This window comes from Xiphophorus maculatus, chromosome 10, assembly GCF_002775205.1.
Source record: "Xiphophorus maculatus strain JP 163 A chromosome 10, X_maculatus-5.0-male, whole genome shotgun sequence".
NCBI classification, from domain to species: domain Eukaryota; kingdom Metazoa; phylum Chordata; class Actinopteri; order Cyprinodontiformes; family Poeciliidae; genus Xiphophorus; species Xiphophorus maculatus.
This window is the reverse complement of record NC_036452.1, coordinates 2386603-2409941: the sequence shown is the minus strand read 5'-3', so window position 1 is coordinate 2409941 and position 23339 is coordinate 2386603. Positions and strand designations below refer to the sequence as shown.

Sequence of the window (23339 nt, the reverse complement as noted above, 5' to 3'; positions counted from 1 at the left end):
AACTAGAACTTTTTTTTATATAGATTAAGGTGTTATTGACAAAAACAAGCACTTATATTTGCTGAAAAGTTACTTATAAGTTAGTTTTGGGTTACTTTAAGTGTAGTAAGATATTTGCACTGTAAACTAGACTAAACATTCTTGGTAATATGTTGTGTTTTTGCAGTGTAGTTAAATAATCACAGCATGAGGTAAAGCGTCTCAAACTGAGGAGAGAAGGTTACCTGGATTTAAAACCTCTGATTGCCGTGAAGAGAAACACTAAATATACCTCACCTAATCTGCTTAGGGGGCTTGAGTTAGGAGTTAGCCTTTGTCCTGGTGGAAAACACACACACACACACACACACGCCCACACACACACACTGATAATGATAAGGAGTCAGAGAACAGTCTAGCCTGGAAAGTGCTGCCTGGTTTCAGACGCGGTCCATCCGGCTGGAGGCATGAACCGCTCCAGCCTCCTGAACCTCAACAGCCTGGGGAAACTGTGCGGCTCCGGCAACAGCAGCGACATGGTGATCCTGGACCGGGTCAAGAGGAAGAACTCGGTCAGGCGGATGTCCATCATCGAGGATGGGCAGCTGGCCGAGGTTCTCTACCTCATCCCCAAGCAGTGCATGATGGAGCAGCTGCCCTTCATCAACCCAGACGACTACATCGTCTGTGAGAAGCTGGCTGGGATTCCTGCAGAGGTCTCAGGTCAGCAGCAGCTCCTGCTACACTGCAAAACACAACAAATTAACAAGTCAACTTGGTTTAACTTCTAGTGCAAAGATATTTATGCACTTGAAAGAACACAAAACTAACTTACAAATAACATTTTCATCAATTATAAGGAATTCTTGACTTAAAGAAAGTTACTTGTAAGTTTTGTCTTATATCAAGTGAACAAAGCTATTTACACTAACACAAGACCAAAAATATTTGGTAAGATTTTGTGTTTTTGCAGTGATTCTATTACAAATAAGACAAAACTAACCCACAAGTAACTTTTCAACAAGAAATGGGAGATTGTTTTAAGTCAATAATTACTCAATACTAATGAAAAAACTTGATGAAATTTTTTAAATGGGCAAAATGTCTTGCTGTTAGTGAAATAGTTTTCCAGAGAAACTAGAATAAAAACAAACACTCAGCCAGTTTTTGACCAAAAGTAAAAGTTTTTTGGTTTCTGCAAATCGAGTCGTTTCAAAAACCTTCTGACTGTGACATTACAGATCAGCAGAGACTGCGCCGTTACCTAGCAACCCCAGCAGAATTCCGCCCGTTACCTAGCAACCCCAGCAGAATTCCGCCCGTTACCTAGCAACCCCAGCAGAATTCCGCCCGTTACCTAGCAACCCAATCTGAGCTCCAGCAGATTTTGTAAGCTGCTTTTACTGCAGAACTAAAGAAACTTTTAATGAATATTCTCATTTGTTGAAGTTGAAGCATCATAATTAGTCAGACCTTTATGAAATGAAGGAAGGTCATTTCTCCCAGCGGATGAGCCGCCAGACTTCCTCCCTTTTCATCACAGATGAGGTCATGGATCAGACAGACAACAGAATTTAACACACACGCACACGCACACACACACACACACACACACACACACACACACACACACACACACACACACACACACACACACACACACACACACACACACACACACACACACACACACACACACCCTGTGTGTTTTCAGACCGCCCCCTTTCCTCTTGCAGCAGCAGTTCGTTGGTTTAGTCTCCTCGCTCTGGGAACAATCAGCAGTCATGAAACAAAAAGGTAAAATCTCCCAACTTCTCTCTGCAAATGTAAACTTTATGATTTATATTTGAATTAATTAGGCTTATTTACACTTTATATCTACAGTTTTTTAAACTGCAACAGGGTCGATGTTAGGACACGGATCAGCAAAACTTACAAGCTAAAGATTAGAGGCTCAAAAGCTTCTTTAGCGAAACAAAATGTCTTGTTTTCATAATACCAGGAAATTTATTTAGATTTTGAAATCAAAGAACAGAGATTTTATATTTGTTTTTAAATTCTTATTAAGGAAAATACAGTCAAAAAGGCATTAAAACACCTAAAGAAAAGCTTTAATTTTCATTCACTTTACATCAAAATGTTTATTTCTATAGTATTTTGGGTTAAAGTTGAGGAATTTAACTAATATGCAGAATTTTACATTTTCTCTCTGTTCATCTTTTTTGTTTAATTTGCTTCATACTTCAAAAAAAAAGTTTGTCTTGGTTTATAGATGCCCTTTAAACTGAAATTAGGTGTTTTTGACAGTAAGTTGAACAAAAATGTTTTGTTTTGTGGATTCTTGGAACAAAACGATACGATTCAAACTGTAGTTTTAAAACTTCCTTGAGATTCTTCAAGCTCACCTGTGGAAATGAAAACTAACTTCCAGTGATAAGAACGATGCCAAGTGGGTAAAAGTGCAAGGACAACAGAAGTTATTGTGATATTAGAGCCGTCTCCGAATGCAGCGTTGCACTTTTTATGATTATGGAACATGAAGACACATGTCCCATAATCACTGTTCAATCTGAGTGAAATTATTGTTGAAGGGTCAGTTTAATCCCATGAAAGCCGATATTTAGATTTTAACATAAACTCACAATAATTTGTGTTTGAAAAGAATCTGGATGTTTTTGTCAATAAAACTCCATAAAACATAAACTGAGAGTGTTTCCTCCTTCGATTTGGGACCAAAGTTGCAACATTTGTTACGTTTCCTGCTGCGGTTCTCTTTCGTCAAATGATCCAAACTAATTGAGAAAGTTGTTCCCCTCCTTGCCTGTGGGGGCGCTGCAGCAAGAGCCACTGAATGAAACAACATTAATGAAGACGACACTCAGAGCAACTTCCTTCTTCACAAAATGTAAACAAAAATGGAGCCGTCAGGTTTTAGTGGCTGTAGGATTTCTATAAGTCATTTCTCCTGCTAGCGCTAAGTTATCATGTTTCCTTGGTTGTATTTACCCAGAATGCCCTGCGCTGTAGTCCGCTTCCTGCTTTTGGAGCGGTCTTTAGTTCGCTTGGCATTCACATACGCCTTTAAACCGCACCAGGGTTCACTTCAGCCACAGGGAGACTGAGATTTGTAGGCGGACCAGAGTTCGTTTGTTTGGTCCGATTAGCTTTCACATCTCCCCAAAAGAACAGGACAAATGCACTGAGGTTCACTCACCTCGGCGTGCTGGATGCTTAAAACTGACAGTGAAATTGACAGCTTGAACTAATGCTTGCCCGACCTCTGGCGACCTGTAGGGACCTGAAATTTAATTCACAAAGACTCAGTTGATCGTTATGAAGGGAAAAGGCCAAAAACAAAAACTGATGCAAACATTTTTACTTTCGGAGGTTTTCTGAGTTTAAAAAGAGTTTTCTAGAAAATTTCTGAAATTTTAACACAGGTTTTTTTTTTTCATATTGTCTTTTAATACACACCCACATTATGTATATTGTTAAAAATATCCTATTCAGTTGCACATTCCTTAGATAAAGGTATTTCTAATAAATGAACATTGTTTTATGTTAGAATTTTATCCTTATTATGCAATATATTATTCTTACTTTTGTTTATTTTTTAGATACTTTTTTATCTTTGTCTGAATTTACACCTTGATGTTGCCCTTTACGTGGCATCATGGAGCGTGTCCATTAAAATCCCATTAAAATCCACTGGAGGCCTAAAAACGTAAAAACTGGAGGAAGTGTGAATTCTTCAGCTCGAATATTAATAGAACAAAGTGAAAAGAAGCAATCCACCCTCACTCCAGCTTTATCTTCGGCTTTTTATAGCTGAAGATAAGAGGCTGAGCGACTAGCCGCCCCCTCTCCGGTTTCTCTCCATTTACCGTCTTTCTAAATTGAACGTTTGTTAAAACCCGACACCAGATCAGCTTCCTCACAGACCGGAGCGACGAAGAAAGAGATGTTTGAATGATATAAAGTTTATAACACAGGATCTAAAGTCAAAATTATCATAATAAGTTCACAGTTTTACAGTAAAAAATGAAAAACTGCTGTTTAATCACAGGATCCGTTCTCTAGCAACATTAGAGCAGTTTAGGCGGCATTCCTGTTGCCATGCCAACAAGCCGGTCATTGTTGCTAGGCAGACCGGGAGCCACACACCAAATAAAGTACATTTCCATTTGGATTTTCTCCCAATCACAGTAAAAAGAGGACAGGCTCAGAGTTTGGATTATAATGAAACATTTTCTGCTTACTTGTTCAGACCGTTTGCTCTTGTAACCTGGCTGAACGTGACGCCGCAACCGCGGCCTGAATTTACTAACCAGAGTTAAGAAGGGCGACGCGCGTCCTTCAGTTGATGGGATTTATCAGAGTAAAAACAAAGCCTCGAGTTCATTAAAGTTCCTCTGATCCCAGAGTTAAAGATCTGATGAAGCTCAGAGGAAAACCACAGCAACCTTTATTATTATTCTCAAATAAAAGAGGATTAGACCAGTTTAAATACCAAAAACCCATTTAGGAGGAACTCTTAGGTTTAAAGGCAGATGTCTGATAGTTTTCTGTCCAATTAAATGTTTTTTGTTTAAACTACTAGATAAAATGAATAAATTAGAGTCTTAAGTAAATAATAAACATAAAGAAATGTCTGATCTAACTAAAAAACATTAAATGGATCCAACCAATAAAACTTACCAGCATGGAGACATCTTCATGTCTTCAGAGAAAATATTTCCTTCACCGATGGTCAGAAAGATTTTCCCACAATAAATTGAACACAAATACAATTTAATTTAAAGTGAGAAGTTTTTAGTTTTGTTTTATTCTGACACATTTCTGATGATTTCTGATCAAATCCAATCGAATGTTTAGTATAAACGTTTGGGTAAATGTAACCAACAGCATAAAAAATCCTGCAGGAAGAGTTAGAACACCACTGCAAAAATAATAATTAAACTTTTTATTAATTTAGTTTTTATTTACTTTGAGTATTCACAAATGATATGAAAATGTGCAGATTTCCATATGGTCACACTATGATACTTCAGATCATCAAAACACTTTTAACAAGAAAGATAACCTGAATAAGTTCATAAAAAGACAGTTTTCAATCAACAATAACATTTTTTATTGACAGAAACTGTACAAACCAACCTGGTGTTATGTAAAAATAAATAAACTAACTAAGACAGCAGTCAAACACGGTGGTGGTGGTGTGATGATCAGGGTCAGTGTTTGTTAGTAAAGCCTCTTTAGAAGAGTAGAAGAGACAGAAAAATCTAAACAGAAGAAAAATGTGAGGCGGCAAAGACACAACGGATGAAATGTGACAGTTTTTACATGAATCAGCCTCGTCACCGATGCGTCTGTTTCTTCCGCCCCGTAGTGCTGCACGCCCTGGACGGCTGCCAGCCGGGTCCTCTGGGAGGAAAACAGCCAATCCAGTGCTTCAGATGTGGAGCGCTGTGCAAAGGAGAGGCGCTGCGAGTGCAGAGCAGCTACTTCCACCTGAAGTGTTTCACATGCAAGGGTGAGTCAGAAAACGTCTGCAAAAAATCACAAACATTTCCTCACCGTTGCACCAAATAACTGGGTCTATTTCAGTCCTGGATGCTGCTGTTGTGTTAGGTAATGCTCACAAGTTCAGCTAAACAATGGGTTTAAGAATATTGTCAGCAAATCAGTCACAGTGTAGTATAAACAGTTAATAAATTCACATTTTGAATGTTTTTGTACTTAAGTGCTTAAAATAAGCATTTAGCATTTTTGGCAATAAGATAATGTTTATTGGGGTCTGGAAAACAAGCCGTTTCAAAAACCTTCCGAATGTAACGACACAAATCAGCAGGCACTGCCGTTACCTAGCAACCCCAGCAGAATTCCGCCCGTTACCTAGCAACCCCAGTACAGCTTCAACATATGTGGTCAGCTGGTTTTACTGCTGAAATAAATAAACTTTTAATTAATATACAGTATGCGCTGTATAGTATACAATGGCTGCTGGAAAAGACAAGTGTTAAGTTGTTTATTTACCTTCCAGAATCCACTTGCTGCGTTCTTCTTGGTTGTGCAGGAGGCCCCACTTCCGCTTTTCAAAGATGTACAGTTGTACTATTGCGCATCTGTTTGCAGCCAAACGTCGAGTTGGGGGCGTGGCCAGCAGCAGCTCCGCTACTAAAACACAAAATGATATTGATTAAAAAGTTGGAGTTTCACTGACAGAGTATTTAGATTGCATATTGGGAAAGTTATAAGTTAAATTATAACCAGTTTCACTTTTTATTAGTGAAGTAATCTGCCAGTGAAAATAGAACGTCACCAATATTAAGGAATTATTGACTCAAAATAAACTCCTATATTTGCTGAAAAGTTCCTTATAAATTAGTTTTATGAAGCGCTATAAAGCACTATAAACCAGACCAACATTCTTGGTAGATTTTGTGTTTTTGTTGTGTTATTTGCATTTAAAGTGACAACACGCCTGTAAAACAAATTATTCTGAAAGGAGCTTTGTCACCTTCAGGGGAAAAGAATGTCTCTGTCAGCGCTGCAAAGGAGAAATCTCATTACCTAAGAGTGAAAAAATGTGGTGAACATGTTTTGTGTAGACCGTTGACCTATCCTGACCTGTACATGGAAGCATTTTAACATATGTTTTACACTTAGGCAAAGATCTAAATGTAACACAGGCTCTCTTGTATTTTTTTAACAAACTGCGATGGATCAAATCCCCTTTAGGCCTCATGAATCTGAATTTATTCAATCATCTGGAATCATCTGGGTCGCTGTGAGATCCTCCTGGGTTTGCAGTCAGCAGAGTTACCCGGCTTCATAGCCGACATATTTCCCGCAGCAAGCCTTTGTCCCGACTAATCAGTCCTGACAAGCTGCTCATGTTGTTGCTGTTTCTCTGCTGTTTACAGCCTGGAGAAAACAAAGACACTTTCAGCAGGAGAAAAACTCTAAATCTGTAGAAATGAGGATTTAAATGTTTAGAATCAGATGAGTGTCACATATCAGGTTAATCAGGAGTTGCAGTTCTTGTTGTATGTTTTTGTAAATTAATATGGTGGAAATGTTTACAAAGTTTTTTTTTTTTTTTACTAGAACTAGAACTTGGTTGCTAGGTAACAGACTGGGCTTAGCTGGGGTTGCTAGGTAACGGCGCCAGTGGAACTAGAACCTTTTCATCTGTACTGAGGAATTATTTACTTAAAACAAGCTCCTATGTCTTGACTAAACGTTCTTGTAAGTTAGTTTTGTCTTATTTCAAGTGTATTAAGATATTTGCATTAGAAACTGGATCAAAATTAATTGATAAGATTTTGTGTTTTGCAGTGAATCTACAGAATATATCCTAGGATCAGCAGCAACACTAGATAGTTCTAGTATAAATATTTTAATACATTTGAAATAAGACAAACTGACTTACAAGTAACCTTTCAGTAAGATATAAGAGCTTGCTTTAAATAAATACGTCCTTGATATTGTTCCAAAAATTCTTGTTCCACTGGCAGATTATTTAATTTATAGCGATAAATTTTTCTCATATTATTAGTGAAATAATTTGGAAATGGAACTTTTTAATCAGTTTTAAGAAATTATAGACTTAAAACAAGCTCCTATATCTTGCTGAAGCTAGTTTTGTCTTATTTAAAGTGTACTAGAATATTTGCAATAAAAACTGGACCAAATTACTCTGTAAGGTTTTGTGATTTTGAAGTGGAATAAATAAACAGTCATAGGGAAAAAAGTGATTTAAATCCTACAGTTTTTCTCTGAGTGAGTCTCAGCGGACCAGAATAGAGCGGCGTAAATCTGTTTCTGGCATCCCGGTGCATTCTGAAGGACAGAGTATCAAATGTCTCCAAACAAGTGGAGAGGAAAGCAGGTCAGTGGCAGCTGCCACTTCGCTGACAGAGACAGAGATTTACATGCATGACCCGAACAGCAACGTTTCAGAAAGTCTGGTCAGACAGATGAGTCTTTATCATTAGATTGACAATAAATGTGGTGTGATTACATAAGCTCTGGTTACATTAAGATGTTTGTATGGAGTCCTAAATGTGACAACAGTCTAATAAAAGACAATACTTCAAACTGTGAAACCTTAGCTTCCTTCTGAAGACTTCTATGAGAAATTAGACAGTGTTCTCTTTTCTTAACAGTTTCATGAAATTAATTTTATGTATAGAGTTTAACTATGATGTTTTTAAAGTTACGCAATAAGAAATAAACAGCAATATTTTGGTTTGTTTTAGGGTGTCGTAGAAGGATAACAAAAAATATTGTTAATTTTTCAGTGATATTTTCACCGTGTCATTCACCTTGTGATTCCAAATGAAATATTTAGTTATGAAGCTAAATATTTAGCTTGCAAGCTAAGCATTTAATTTCACATTAAATATTTACTTTCCAAGCTAAATAGTTAGCTTGGACCTAAATATTTAGCTAGCAAGATAAATATTTAGCCTGCTAGCTACTAGCTAAGTACTTACCTAACCAGCTAAATACTTAGTAAGCAAGCTAACTAAATATATTAACTAAATAGTTCTCCAGCAAACTAGATACATAGCTTACCAGCTAGCTAAGTATTTGAACAAGATGAATCCAAACACATTAACTAGTACAGGCTTGCTGAATATTTAGCTGGGCAGCTAAATATTTTGCCAGCAAGATAAATATTTAGCTTGCTAACTAGCTAGCTAAGTATTTAGATGGCTAAATATTTAGCTTGTTTGCTAAATATTTAGATTGCTAGTTAAATATTTAGTTAGCAATAATTTAGTTGGCCTCAACTAACCCTTAAAAAAGGCTAGTCGAGACCACTGGACCAGACTGTAGACCAGTTTTGGGTAAAAAGAGAGAGAAAACAATAAATCATGCAAATGGAAATTATTATTGTTATTGTTTTAATTTGTCATGTGATTAAATTATTTTTTTGCTAACAATAATCTCTTTATCTTTGTATATTATGTACAGTATATACACATAACCTGCATCTTAACTCGAGTCGAGCAAATCTCAATCTCGTTGTAATCTGTTGATGACAATGACAAATAAATCTTATCTTATCTATAAATACTAAACGATACGATGTCCAGCAGCTGATTTTTTAAATGCCTGCCTTTCCCCCAGTGTGCGGCTGTGATCTGGCTCTGAGCGGCTTCTTCATGAGGAACGGCGACTGCCTCTGCCCAGTGGACTTCCAGCGCCTCCACGGCACGCCGTGCACCAACTGCGGCGAATTCGTGGAGGGGGAGGTGGTCACCGTCCTGGGAAAGTCCTACCACCCGGCCTGCTTCGTGTGCACCATGTGCAAGTAATTAAACACAATAATCTGTCAGCTTTAGGTTGAGGGAGCGACGTTTTGGTCTTATCTCTGTTTGTTTTCTCTGCGTCTCAGGCAGCCCTTCCCTGCAGGCGACTTTGTCACCTTCAGGGGAAGAGAATGTCTCTGTCAGCGCTGCAATGAACCCACGTCTCCTTCTAATCACATCCCACATCCCAACAGTGAGTAGTTATACCCTCATTTCATATAAAATATTATAAATCATGAGCTTTGATGGTCTAAACCTCCAGAGGTGTCCAAAGATTGCAGCCCTTTAAAGAATTTTAGGCTGCCAATAAGATCACATCACTGTCTAATAACAGTCAAACTTAACAGTCAAACAAACAAATTAATATTTAAGTGAATCAATAAGTTATTTCCTGATCCGTTAAGTTAATTTATACAGAAGCAAAACAATTAGAGCCACTAGGACAGAATTACATAATTATATCATTTGGTCAGAACACTTTCATATAGAAATACAACACTGTGGAACTTCTGTATGGAGGACCAAAGCTGACATAATTAAAAATAAAAGCAGATATATATATTCTTTTATGTTTGATTTATGGAGTTTTTTTGTCTAGAAATGTAGATAAATATTGTTTTTCCTTTTCCTAATACACACATAAGTACTGTTTGCAGTTCAAGAGGAAGTGAAGTTCACAGTATTGTCACTATATTATTCTACTTATATGTAAAATTTCTGCTCTTTAGGTCTCAGAATAAACCATGTAGTTCATTCCCGGACCTTATCTTATTTCCCTTTGGGATTAGTAAAGTATTTTTGAACGTGAGTGTCTTTGTGTTTTGTCCGTCAGATTGTTCTGGTTGCGGCAGAGACATTAAGAACGGCCAGGCTCTGTTGGCGCTGGGAGCTCAGTGGCACCTCGGCTGCTTCAAATGTAAATCCTGCAGGAGGATCCTGAGTGGGGAGTACATCAATAAGTAAGTACACCCCCTTCCCTTCATGCTTTCCTTTAGGTTTGCCTTATTTAGCTAGCTTTAATAAACCAAAGATATATTCTGAAATCTGAACCTACCAGAAAGTGTGTGCTCTCATGTGTCAGGGATGGCTTTCCGTACTGCGAGAGGGACTACCAGACTCAGTTTGGGGTCAAATGTGAAGCGTGTCAGAGGTTCATAACAGGAAAAGTCCTTGAGGTGAGAAAGGTCATGTTTAATCATAGTCTTGTTTTAGCAACATTTATTTTTTATATCTGGGTCTCAACTGCTTCTGAAAACAGATCAGATGCTTTAAAACCTCCCAGTTGTTTATTTTCTTAGAATAAATTAATGTTTTTTAGTGTTTGGAAGATGAGCCTTTTCAAAATCCTCCCGAATGTTAAGTCACATTAGAGTGACAATGCGCTGTTACCTAGCAACCCCAGCCACGCGCAGCCCGTTACCTAGCAACCTAGAAATTCTGAAAGGAACTCAAAATAGGCAGAACTCACCATAAAATGTCATTATTTAAGAATGATTTTAAGCAAAAAATATAATGAATATGTTTTGTATAGACCATAGATCCTGTGTTTTTAACATTGATCATAATAAATGGAACATTAAACAATATAATTGATACAGCCTGATCCGCCTGTTTTCGGTTTGTAGGCTGGAGAACGACACTATCACCCCGGCTGTGCAAAATGCAGCCGATGTGGCAAAATGTTCACAGAAGGAGAGGAAATGTACGTACAGGGTGAGTACGACTGATTCAGCTTGATGAGGTTGTTACTGTGAGTAGAGCCGGCGACACGGCTTAAAAATAACATAACACATCTGATTTTAATCAATTTCCCCCCCTAATTTTTTTTATAAAGAATAAATTATAAATGACAGAAAATATTTTTAAAAAGTGGCTTTGTACCGTATTATGCTACAATTTAAAAAAATGGCCTAGTTACCAGAATATGGTCAGACATTCCTGAGTTTGAAAAGTTTAAAAATAGCTTAAAAACTCAGAATTTTTAGATTAATCTCAGAAAATTTCTAGAAGAAGACTAAGAAATTTATGAGTTTAAAAAGTTAAAAAAAATTTGCTAAAAAACCTGAAATTTTCAGATTAAAAAAAGATTCTTAAAAAAAGGAAGAAATTTCTGACTTTTAAAACTCAGAAAATTCTTTATTTTGGGAGACATTATGCCAGAAATAACATTTTTTCTATCTAAAATGGATCCAACACACCATCATTTCGCCAAGTATAACTTCACAAGATGCTCAACTTTCCTCATTTTAAGGTTTTTTTTTTTCATGCAGTAGTTCTCGTAAAATTACTACTTAATTAAGTTTTAATATTACCAAAATAAATCGTAATGTTAGGACTTATTTATATATTATTATATTATTATAATATAATCTTATTATTTCCACTGTATTAATGTGCAGCTGTATTCTTGTAATATTCTGATTTTATTCAAATAATAAATAAAAAAGAGAAATCATAGCCTGACCTTAAAATGTTGTGGTAAAGTTGAATAAATAGACTCTCAAACAAGATGAACTGTGGAAAACCAAGGAGTTAAAAAATCCAAATTTTCCAAAAATTAAATGCTTAAATTTCACTGAATCAATCAAACTGATTTATTGCCAAACCCTCGCTCTGGGTTTTGGAAGGTTTCTGGCTTTTTGAAGCTAACTGTCGACATTTTCACAGGTTCAACGATCTGGCATCCAAACTGCAAAGACAGCAGCAGAGCGGAGGAGAGCTGCAGGGTGAGAAATGTAAAGATTCAAAACCAGAATCACGCTTTAGTTTTACCAACTGTGTCGTTTCTCTCAAGCTTCACGCTCTTTAAAGCAGCGTTGGCGTCACAACATCACGTGTTCACATTTCCTTTCTTAGATCAGCAGACCAAAGACTCCATGTCTTGATTTCTTTTTCCCCCCACGTGAACTGAAGGTCATTATTGTTTGCAGTTTGTTTTTCTGCACTGCTGGAGGTCAAACCAAACTGAGTGATTAATAAACATGAAAAACATCCAGCAACTCTAAACATTTTGTCATGCAACAGCCACAAACTTTTATGAATTTCATTAGGAATTAATGAAAAAGGCTCTGAAAAACATTTATGCCCTCATGGAAATAAATGAGTTTCAAAACTTCTGAGATAAATCTAAATATTTCTGTTTTTTGTAGAAAATGCAGAAATATACCCTTCCTTTTTTCTAATACGCCGTCGTACCGATCTGTTGGTTTAACAGATTAAAATCAATAAACATTTTAGCTATACAGGCAGCATGAAAAGGTTTTTGAATTGAAAATATTAGTTATTTGGTTTTCAAATGAAATGACATTAATTAATTCCAGACTGTAGTTAATTGGATGAACTGATGGTCACATAAAATCCAAATAAAGTTCATAATTGCAGCAGGACAAAATGTTGGATGAAACTTTGAAACTTAACTGAAGTAAGGTATGTTTTTTATTTACAAATGAATAAAAATACTAATTTTTGGCATATTACTGATGAGAATCTTTCACTCCTTTTCTGATTTTGGTGCATGATTTGCTGTTTTTTTCTGATTTTTGTGTTTTGTGCAAACTTTCCTAAATTCACAGCAGCATCCCAGTTTGCTCTAACTTCCACAGCAAAAATAAGTTTGTAATAAAAGTAAAGCTCAAACAATTAGAATATAATGAAATGTTTTAATATTTTCTGTCTCATTTCATAAAGTGCAACTTATATAGATTAACTGAGCAACAGTCCAGTTTTCACACAGCAGGTCTTGATGCTCAATTTCATTTTTAGTGCTGAAAAAAACATTTTATTTTTTGTGGTTGTTCTTATTATGTTCTGATTAAATGTGACTGAGCTCAAACTTCTGTCAACGCTTTACGACCCCAAAGTGACCAGGAAGCTCATAGACGTCGGACATCAGTGCTCTGTTTACGGAAGTAGAAATGTCCGCCGCCGCTTATGGTTCGATTTTAAAATTCACATTTTGTACGTTTTTGTTCTTCCATTTGGTTCTTTACCATCTAAACACTCAAAACAAAAAAAACACCCAGTTGTTTTTTGGCATTAAATTAAAGTGTTTTGTTGTCTGGACATTGAGCCGTTTCAAAAAACTCCAGAATGTAACGTCACAAATCAGCAGGCACTGCGGCGTTACCTAGCAACCCCAGCAGACTTCTGCCCGTTACCTAGCAACCCAAGCAGAGCTCCATGACATTTGGTCAGCTGGTTTTTCCGCTGTATAATGACTGCTGGAAAAGATAAAGTGCTTAGTTGTTGACTTACCATCTAGAAACCACTTACTGCATTCTTGTTGGTTGTGCAGCAGGCTCCACTTCTGCTTTTCAAGGCTGTAAGGTTGAACTGACATTCTTCCCTTAATGCACCGAGACACTGAATCGTTGCTGCTTGCCACCCTAATCTGAGGAACATTCAGACTGTTCGATGTTCTCCAGCCCAACAGATCGTCATCTGAAAGCTCCTGCTCCCGACCCGGATCCTGCACTCCCAGCAGCCCCGGCAGAACCATCTGTGTAAGTTCTGATGCTGCCCCATTTCCAGAATCTTCTCTTACACTGCAAAAACACAAAATCCTACCAAGTACTATGGCATCATAGTACTTGGTAGTACTATGGTGCACTTGAAATAAGACTTAACCAACTTATAAGTAACATTTTAGAACGATACAGGAGTTTGTTTTCAGTAAATAATTCCTTAATATTTTTTTAAAATAAAGCACTAGTATTAATAAGACATTTTCTCATATTGTAAGTGAAATAATCTGCCAGTGGAACTAGAAACGGGTTGCTAGGCGACGGGCTGGGCTTGGCTGGTGTTGCTAGGTAACGGCACCAGTGGAACTAGAATTTTTCACCAATATTAAGGAATTATTGACTCTAAACAAAAACAAGCTCCTATATCTCCTTGAAAAGTTATTTATGCATCAGTTTTATTTTATTTTAAGTGAAATAACATATTTGCGGTAGAAACTAGACTTAAATCTATGACAATTGTTTAGTTTTTTTGCAGTATTGTCAACGTCTTGCACCTTATTTCAATTAAACTCTTTTATTCATACAGGGCAGTCACCTGGACAAGGCGATTATGAAAGATGTTTCATTTTAGGACATTTTATGGAAACTGCATAAGAGTCAGTTTCTTCATACTTAGATTTTCTAAAAATCTCTGAACCTTGACTGATCGGAAGTAGCTTTCGTTGTTTTGTGAAAATGTGATTTTAGTTTCCGTTTTCTCCATTAGAGTGAATCAGCCTCATAAGAGGCTGAGCTGCTTAATAAAATGGTGCTGTGGTGTGTTTTCCTGCACAATGCCTTTCACTGTGGTTTGTTAAAAGAAGAATTCTTTAATTCCCATCAAAGCACCGTGTGAGCCAAAAGCCTTGATCTTTTGAACAGAAACCGGTGGAAGAACTGTTAGATTCAGGCTATGAAGTGCCAACGGCAGGGGAGTCATGGTGCTGCGGGATTAAAGCTTGATTCCTCCCTGCTGAGACGTAAACCTGTCAGTTTCCCCTCAGCCTAACCTCTGCTGTCTCTGTGTGTGTCTGTGAACGTCTCCGCTCCTTCTTCCAGGCAAAAGTAGATAATGAGATTATTGATTACCGAGACTTAGCAGCAATTCCCAGAGTCAAGGCTATATATGATATAGAGCATCCAGACATGATTTCCTATAAGTCTGTGAACTCCTGCACTCTGGGCGACGGAGGAGACGCTGCGACCGGACGAAGCCTGACGGAGGTAACGCCTTCAGGCACAGACCTGATTCCACACCTCACACATCGCAGCATAAAACTGGGATTTTATGTGATGAATCTTCACAAAGTAGAGCATAGCTCTAAAGGGAAAAGACAAATATTCAAGTTTTTTTACTATAATAAATTAGTCAAGTTGAAATAAGACAAAACTAACTTACAAGTAACTTTTCAGCAACATATAAGAGCTTATTTAGAGTCAATAATTCATTGATATTGATGAAATAGTTCTAGCTCCACTGGCACCGTTACCTAGCAACCCCAGCCAAGCCCAGCCCGTTACCTAGCAACCCGGTTTCTAGTTCCACTGGCAGATTATTTCACTAATAAAATTAAATAATCTGCCAGTGGAATTAGAACTTTTCCATAATATTGAGAAATTATTGACTTAATAGTTTGAAAAGTAAAAAAATGGTGACTTTTGAAACTGAAAGTTTTTTTAGATTGTTCACAAAATTATTATTTTCTTTTGGCAAATTTTGAGCTTTTCACAATCAGAGATTTTCAAATATTTTCAAAAACATTTCTTGAGATTAATGTCATAACTTCCGAGTTTTTAGGTGGAAATTTATTCCTTTTGTTCATATCTGCAGTGGCCTTAGACTAACATATTGATGAAACAAAACAATGAAAAAATTCACATATGAATTGTATTCAGAGCCTCCTCACTTTCTATTTAGCAGAACAGGTAGTTCTGCTAACGCTAAAGTGCTATGTGTTTGCATAGCACTTTAGCGTTAGCAGAACTAAGGTTTATTTGTGTGTTAGCGTTACTGCTGCTAACTTTTTGACTAGCAATGCCTGCCGCTCCTCATTGGCATAAGTCCTACTGCATCTTTAATATTTGCAATAAAGATGTATCCTAAACTTTTAGCTTTAGATTTAATGCTAAACTATCTGAGAACAAAATGAATTTCTTCTGGTTCCTTCTTGTACAGGAAGTTAAGTTTCTGTAACTGTAATTTTTCCTGTTTTTCTGCTTCAGTCACCAGGAAACGTGTCTGAAACCACAGAGGTAAAAACCACCGTCTCACCTCATGCTGTAGCTCCAGGTTAAAACCCAACCAGTCACTCATCTGCATGTTTTCCATCCATTTTTTAAGGAGAGCTTTGCAACGAGACCATGTGTGCCAAAATCTTCAAGTGACCGTCCGTTTGGAGGTCAAGCCATGTGGTGCCGACACAGCTACAGTCCGGCTCTGTCCAGATCACCGCAGCATTTCCACCGACCAGGTGAAAAACAAGCAGAAATGATTATAGAAAATAACAACGTTCATTCTTTACTCTCCTTTTCTGTTTTTCCACTTCTCCGTCACTTCCTGTATCCATTTCACCTCTTTAACGTTACAGGGTTCTCCCTTTTTACGACCCAGGTACAAAATGAAACCTGCTTCTCCTTTAATCACACCTTCCTTTCCAAAAAAGAAGGAAACCTCATCTGCTCATTTTCTTTTCCTTCCTTTCAGAAAAAATATTTTTGGGGAGATTTTATGACAGATAAACACAAAGTAGAGCACAATGTGAAGCGTAAGGAAAATAATACATCTCTGCTTTTCACGTAGAGTTACAGTTGAAAGAAAACCAAGACACAGGTGTCCAAAATGTGGCCCGGGGGCCATTTGGAGGCCCTCTGAGTGATTTTTTTATGGCCTCCAACTGTAGTTTAAGAATGCATGACGGCATATTGGGGCCGTTATGGAGAGACAAAAATGGAGGAGTAAATTTCCACCAAAAAACAAATTAAATGAAAAAAAAAGAGGAAATTTCTAAGTTTCAAAAGTTTAAAATTTTTATAGAAACAACTCAGACATTTTTTTTTAGATTAATCTCAGAAATTTTCTGGACAAATAAAGGGAGAAATTTCTGATTTTCTAAAGTCAAACATGTTCAACTTTTCAAACTCAGAAATGTCTTTGTTTTTTTCTATTTTTCTGCACTTAAATTTGCTTTAATTTAATTTTTTTTAACTCAACTAAATAAATATCAAGCATTTTGAAAGAAAGTGACCCAAATCCTGCTCTTTTAACGAGAATAAATCTGAACAACCAAGCATAAAAGAATTTAAAAAGTAAATAAGTTACATAAATGTTGGTGTGTCAAATAAAATCCCAATAATGTTCATCAAAGTTTCAGCATTTCAAAATGAGGGGAACTTCTGGAGGTGTGAATACTTTTTCAATGTTCTTTATTCTCTGATATTATTATTAAAATACCCTCATCTGAATAACTCCTGAACAGAAAGTGCTTTCCATTAAATGGGAATATGAGTTCTAATGAAGTCATATTCATTAGAACATGAGTTCATTATGTTCTAATAATGAACTCATGTTCTAATAATGAACTCATGTTCATTATTAGAACATTTTAAAAGCATTTAAAAAGTTGTAAGTGCTTTTTTAATCTGACAAACGCACTTACAACATTATAAACAAGAAACTTTAAAAATACTTTTTATTAAATTTATAATAAAAAGTATTTATATATATACATATATATATAGTGTTGTGATATTCTAACTTAAATGTTGTGTTTTCATTTTGCAATAAATATGTTTCCTAAACAGATGTAAGCAGAAAATCATATCTGACAGAAATAAAGGCTTGAAGACATTAATCTGTGGGTAATTTATTTATATAACAAATGAATTAATCAATAATATTCTAATTTATTGAATATGACAGCAACAAAGAAGAAAAAGATTATTTTTCCTGTGAAACAGAGCCACCTAGTGGTCAGAGTCCAGACATGACGCAGATTACTGATAAAACTAGTTTAATTTCAGATTTTGATGAGTTTTATCTGTTTCTGAGCATTTTATTGAATATTTTCTGTTACAATAAATATTCCAAAGTTTATCTAACCATTCCTAAGGTTGTGTTTGTTGACAGCACCCCTGTTTTTATCCTGTTTGGTATAAATAAGGACAATCAATCAGCAGGAGTCACTGACTGAAGTATTTTCTATTTTTGACATTTGTCAAACAGCAGAAACTTACATACAAAGCCCCGACAGGGACTATCAAAGGTAACAAAGATTTACAAAGTCTCACAAAAAGACAATGTTGTGTACAGCAGTCAACAAACACCCAGCAAAGTGGCAAACTGTCTGAACAAAGAATCAGCGGCGCCTTCTCCCAGGAAGTTGGGTTTAAAAAGGGAGGCCTCATCAGGGATTGGTGGAGCTGATAATTGGTGAGCCAATCAGCTCTGCTGTAGACCTCCGGGAGTGGAGCAGTTCCCAGTGGAGTCAATTTGATTAGTAAACTGCAGATTTACAGAAAAGGAAGAGAAAAAGAAAACATACAAGGCCACTGGCAGTAGCAGCTTACATGTGATTAGCTTTAAGGTTGACCTTTATGAGTGTTTTAAACTTTAGGAAAAGCTCTGAATTATAAACACAAAGACATTTCACTAAAGCTGAACTGCATGAAGTGCTGTTTGTAACGTTACAGTCAAAAATCAAGAGCAATAAAAGAACAAATCAGGGCTAGTTTTTCAAAGTCCTTTATAAATCATTTATAAAGGTCACAGTTTCAAACTAAACAAATTATTTAGCAAATTAAATATTTAGCTAGGAATAGACCTCAGGTAGTCGCACAGTTTAGTGGCACATATTTAGTTTAAACTTTACTAAATATTTTTGTCTGAAGTTAAATATTTAGCTCCAAAGTAAAGATTTAGCTAGCAAGCAAAATATTAACTTGCTAGCTAAATATTTAGTTAGCTAGTTAGCAGCTAGCTGGTTAACTAACTAAATATCTAGTTTGAAGCTAAATATTTAGCTTCAAAGTAAATAGATAGCTAAATAGAAACTTTATTAATCCCTAAAGCTTTGGGAGTTGTAGTTCCCGTCTCCCACACAGCACCCTTACATCAGATACTTAAATTAATGCTGTTGTTTTTTTAGCTAGCAAGTTAAATATTTAGATTGCTAACTAAATATTAGCAAGCTATTTAGTTTGAATATGTGACATTTATAGATGAATGAATAACACAGTGAAATTCCAGTTTTTCTCTTTAAAACATTCTGTATTACCCAGATTATTGCTGATTCTTGTTTTATGACTCAGGCTGCCAGATTTTTTATTCAGTTGTCAGTGGCAGTTGAATAGAAACTAGACTTGGTATGATTTGGTACACATGAAATAAACAGGTTTAATCAAGAGGAAAGTCCAGTTCAGCTCTGAAAGTCTGATTTCCTCAGTAATCTGATCCGTTTCAGGGAATTGAGCCTGAAGTCGTCTCATGAGGAGCTTATCTGTCTGCTGTCTCACTTTCACACAGATCCAGATTCCTCCTCAACCCAAACTGTGTCTCTGCCCGGATTCAGCCACAACTTCCTGAGTTTGGTGAGCAAAATTCATCCCTGTTCCACCAAAAAAAAGGAAAAAGTGGCTTTAACTCATCAATCAACTTTGATCACAGTGAAATTTTAGAGTGAAATTGATTTAGATATTTTTTTCAGTTTATAACTACAGAAGGACAATAATAATATGATATTTTCATGTCCTGTAAAGCATGAGGTGTCAAACAAATTTTCATTTTCATATCAAGATTATGAATCTTCTTAAAGGGGCGGTTAACAAATATTTAATCAAATATTATAACAAATATTAACAAATAGCTGTCTCTATATTTGATGAGTATTTATTAAAATGTAATAATATTTAACGTCTCTTCCCATCAGTATGATGGAGTATTAGTATTACTAAGGAAAGAAATTTAATAAATTAATAGAATTTAAAAAATAATAATTATGAAAATAGTCATAAAATTGTGAGAATAAACTTGCTGAAAATAAAGTGATAACATTACGAGAATAAAACTGCACAAGAATAAAATTGTAATATGATAAAAGTCTCAGTACTTTATTCTTGTAATACTATGACTTTATTGCCACAGTGCTTTAAACTTTGTTCTTGTAATTTTAAAATGAGAAAACTCTTAAAATTAGAGATGTAAAATTTCTCATGTTTTTCTGCTGTTGAAGCCTCGTTTTCTGCCCGGTTACCGCCTCACCAGCAGTGACAGATTCAGTAAGTGTTCAGGTTTTATCTCTTCCATGTCATTGCTCATAATTTTACCAACTTTTTTAGATGTTAATTTTAAACTGGTGATCTCTTCTTCTTCTTCTCCTCTCCTTTCAGGCTTCAAGGTGTGTGAGAGCGACTCGTTCTGGTCGTCCTTTTATCGCTTCACTGTGTGCAACGGCACAAAAATGATCTACACTGCAAAAACACAACATCATATCAAGAATTTTTGGACTAATGCAAATATTTTACTACATGTCAAATAAGACAAAACTAACTTAAAAGTAACTTTTCAGTAAAATATTGATACTTGATTTAAGTTAATTCCTTAGTATTGAAGAAAAAGTTTTAGTTCCACTGATGGATTATTTCACTCATAACATTCTTCCAATGTTATGAGTGAAATAATCTGCCAGTGAACTGGGTTGCTAGGTAACGGGCTGAGCTTGGCTGTGGTTGCTAGGTAACCGCGCCAGTGGAACTAGAATGTTTTCATCAATATGAAGGAATTATTTACTTATAACAAGATGCTACATGTAGCTGAAAATGTAGTTTTGTCTTATTTCAAGTGTAATAAGATATTTGCACCAGAAACGAGGCAAAATTACTTGGTAAAATTTTGTGGTTTTTTTAGTGAATCTGCAGAATCTACCAAAAGAACTGCAGCTACACTAAATCGTACCAAGTGTTTTTGTGTAGTTTCTAGTACAAATATCTTAGCACACTTGAAATGAGACAAAACTAACTTATAAAAAACTTTTCAGTAAGAAACAAGAGCTTGTTTTAAGTAAATAATTATTTAATATTGGAAAAAATGACTAGTTCCACTGGCAGATTATTTCATTTGTAACAAAACATTTTTTCCATATTATTGATGAAATAATCTGCCAGTGGAACTAATAACTTGTTATTAGTATTAAGGGATTATTGCTCCTTTATGTTGCTGAAAGGTTACTCATAAGTTAGTTTTTAGACAGAAATACTTGGTAAGATTTTGTGCTTTTGCAGTGTAAACTTGGATTCATATCAAGCATAATGTTCATTTTATCAATAAAACATCAATGAACTGATGTCTTCTGATAACATTGAAAGAGAATAGATCATAATCAAAAGGGCAAAACATAAACATTATTAGAAACCTTCCAGTAATCTATCCGCTCTCTGCTTACCTGCTGATTCATCGCGCCATGACTTCCTGCATGTTTCATCCTGTAGCTCACCACCGATGATCAGCTCCCACTAACCCGAGTGGATAGAGGAGTGTCTATGCCTAATTTACTGGAACCTAAAGCAAGTATTGTTTTATATTTACTCTATTATCTGTTCAGATTCCTGAGTTCGTCGTTGTATTTCTTACAACATTCTTATCGTCATTCTGCTTGCTATTAACTTCAGTCTTGTTGCTGCTGCTTCAGAAGTTATTGTTTAGATTATCTGCTTTGTCACACAAATAAAGGTTTACATATGAATAAATCTGTCCTTAAAAAGCATCTTCTGCCTGTGTTTGTCCCTTCAAGGTCTATCCATACGAGCTGCTTAAAGTCTCAAATGAAGGCCGAGTGAAACTCCCCAAGGACGTGGACAGAACGAGACTCGAGGTAAAACAACGAGATTATGATTAGATCCAAATGCAGAACGGTTGGAGGCTAGAAGGAGTTGTGTTTTTGCAGTGTAGCTGCTGTTCCTTTGGCAGATTCTGCAGATTCACTGCAAAAACACAAAATCTTACCAAGTATTTTTCGGCTAGGTTTTATTGTAAATATCTTAGTACACTTGAAATAAGATAAAACTAGCTTCCAAGTTGCTTTTCAGCAGAAAATAGGAGCAAGTTTTAAGTCAATAACTTGGGTAAAATGTCACATTTTGGGACTGAGTCACACGTCCAACATCAGTGTGTGACCTTACCATTGCTCTCCTTGATTGTCAGCATTTAGATCATTAAACAAAAGCATTGTGTCTTTCTATAACAGATACTCATCAGGGTGACGTTTAACACAGGTATAATTATATTTACAGTTTTTCTTTAGTTTCATTCTCTCCTGCTTTGTTTGTCACAGCGCCACCTATCTCCAGACTCATTCTTTGAAATCTTCGGGATGAAAATCCAGGAATTTGACAAACTTCCGCTTTGGAAGCGTAATGACATGAAGAAGGCAGCAAATCTCTTCTAAATATTTGTTATTTTTAGACTTTATTTCCTTTTCTTGGTGTTTGATGTTGATATTTCACTTCACCTTATGTTCAGATTAAACAATTATCTATAAATAGTTAATAATTCAAAATTAAAGCCTCAATTAGCATCTGTAAAGCAGCTGCAAGATAATTTTCATACTTTGATCTCAGAAACGGTTGATGTTGTGTTTATTATGACAGGTTTATTAACAGTTGACAGTTATTTATAGCTTAATAAATAACTGATTTAGTAAGATTTAATTCATCCCGATAGAAAACAGTGTTTCTTTTTCTGGAATTTCTAGTTATGACTGTTTAACTGATACATATTTTACAATTTTCCAAATAAGCATTTCTGTCCATTCATGAGTGTTAGCTGTTAGCATGTTAGCTTAGCATGTTTAGATTAATACTGGATCGTTTGTAGAGATCAACCTTTTAGTTTCAGATAATAATAAAAAATGGGTAAAGATTAATCCTTTCAGCCTTTGTATTATGTTTGTACTGCTGACAGTTTGTTATGGCCTTTGGAAAATGCACATAAAATGTTTTATTTTTTAATTATTTTAAGTCTCTTCAGTTATTTGGTTTATTTAATTTCAGAATTTATTGAATTTTTTTTTTTTAAATGTTTTAATTTTTTAGTTAAGCAGAGAAATTATGCCTGGATGACTAACAGATATACTTTGTTTTGAGTTGCATTAAAATATAAAAACTTAACTCTTTTTACTAGGACATACAGACATGGAAACACAGATTTGAGATTGTAGGGAGGAATTGTGTGAATAAATCGTCACTGAAATGTTTTAATTATGTAATGTTGTGTGGAGATGTTTTTCTTTTCATGTTTTACCACATACTGTATGTATCTTAATATTGCTGCTTCATCACCACTTCAAGCACCAGAAATAAAATCTTCCTTCTTACAGACTGTATTTATTGATTTTCAAATGTAAAGCCCACATATTTCTAACTTTGGACTTCAGCTTTACTCTGAAATCCACATATTTAAGCTGCTTTTAGCAGACGCCTTCATTTAAGTTTTATGCATACTTTGAATATTTGCATCATTTTTAATTTCTTTATTCATTCACTA

The 23339-nt window shown here is 35.7% G+C and overlaps 1 protein-coding gene across 6 annotated transcripts; it reads left to right on the top strand.

The window, feature by feature from the left end:
- Positions 1-408: 408 nt before the first annotated feature.
- On the top strand, positions 409-23169 carry LOC102217632 (actin-binding LIM protein 1-like). Of its 6 annotated transcripts, none has more exons than XM_014473691.2 (19): positions 409-702; positions 5369-5512; positions 9121-9304; positions 9389-9495; positions 10135-10261; positions 10384-10477; positions 10928-11015; positions 11970-12028; positions 12159-12215; positions 13727-13804; positions 14864-15028; positions 16028-16057; positions 16146-16275; positions 19326-19390; positions 20032-20077; positions 20189-20196; positions 21287-21361; positions 21589-21669; positions 22129-23169. In XM_014473691.2, the coding sequence occupies exons 1-19, from the start codon at positions 447-449 to the stop codon at positions 22240-22242; spliced, it is 1908 nt and encodes a 635-aa protein (XP_014329177.1). In that variant the 5' UTR covers positions 409-446; the 3' UTR covers positions 22243-23169. The 6 variants fall into 6 exon arrangements, with proteins under 6 accessions (XP_014329177.1, XP_023196075.1, XP_023196077.1 ...); XM_023340310.1 differs by lacking the exon at positions 409-702 and adding an exon at positions 1698-1776; XM_023340307.1 differs by lacking the exon at positions 12159-12215.
- Positions 23170-23339: the final 170 nt, after the last annotated feature.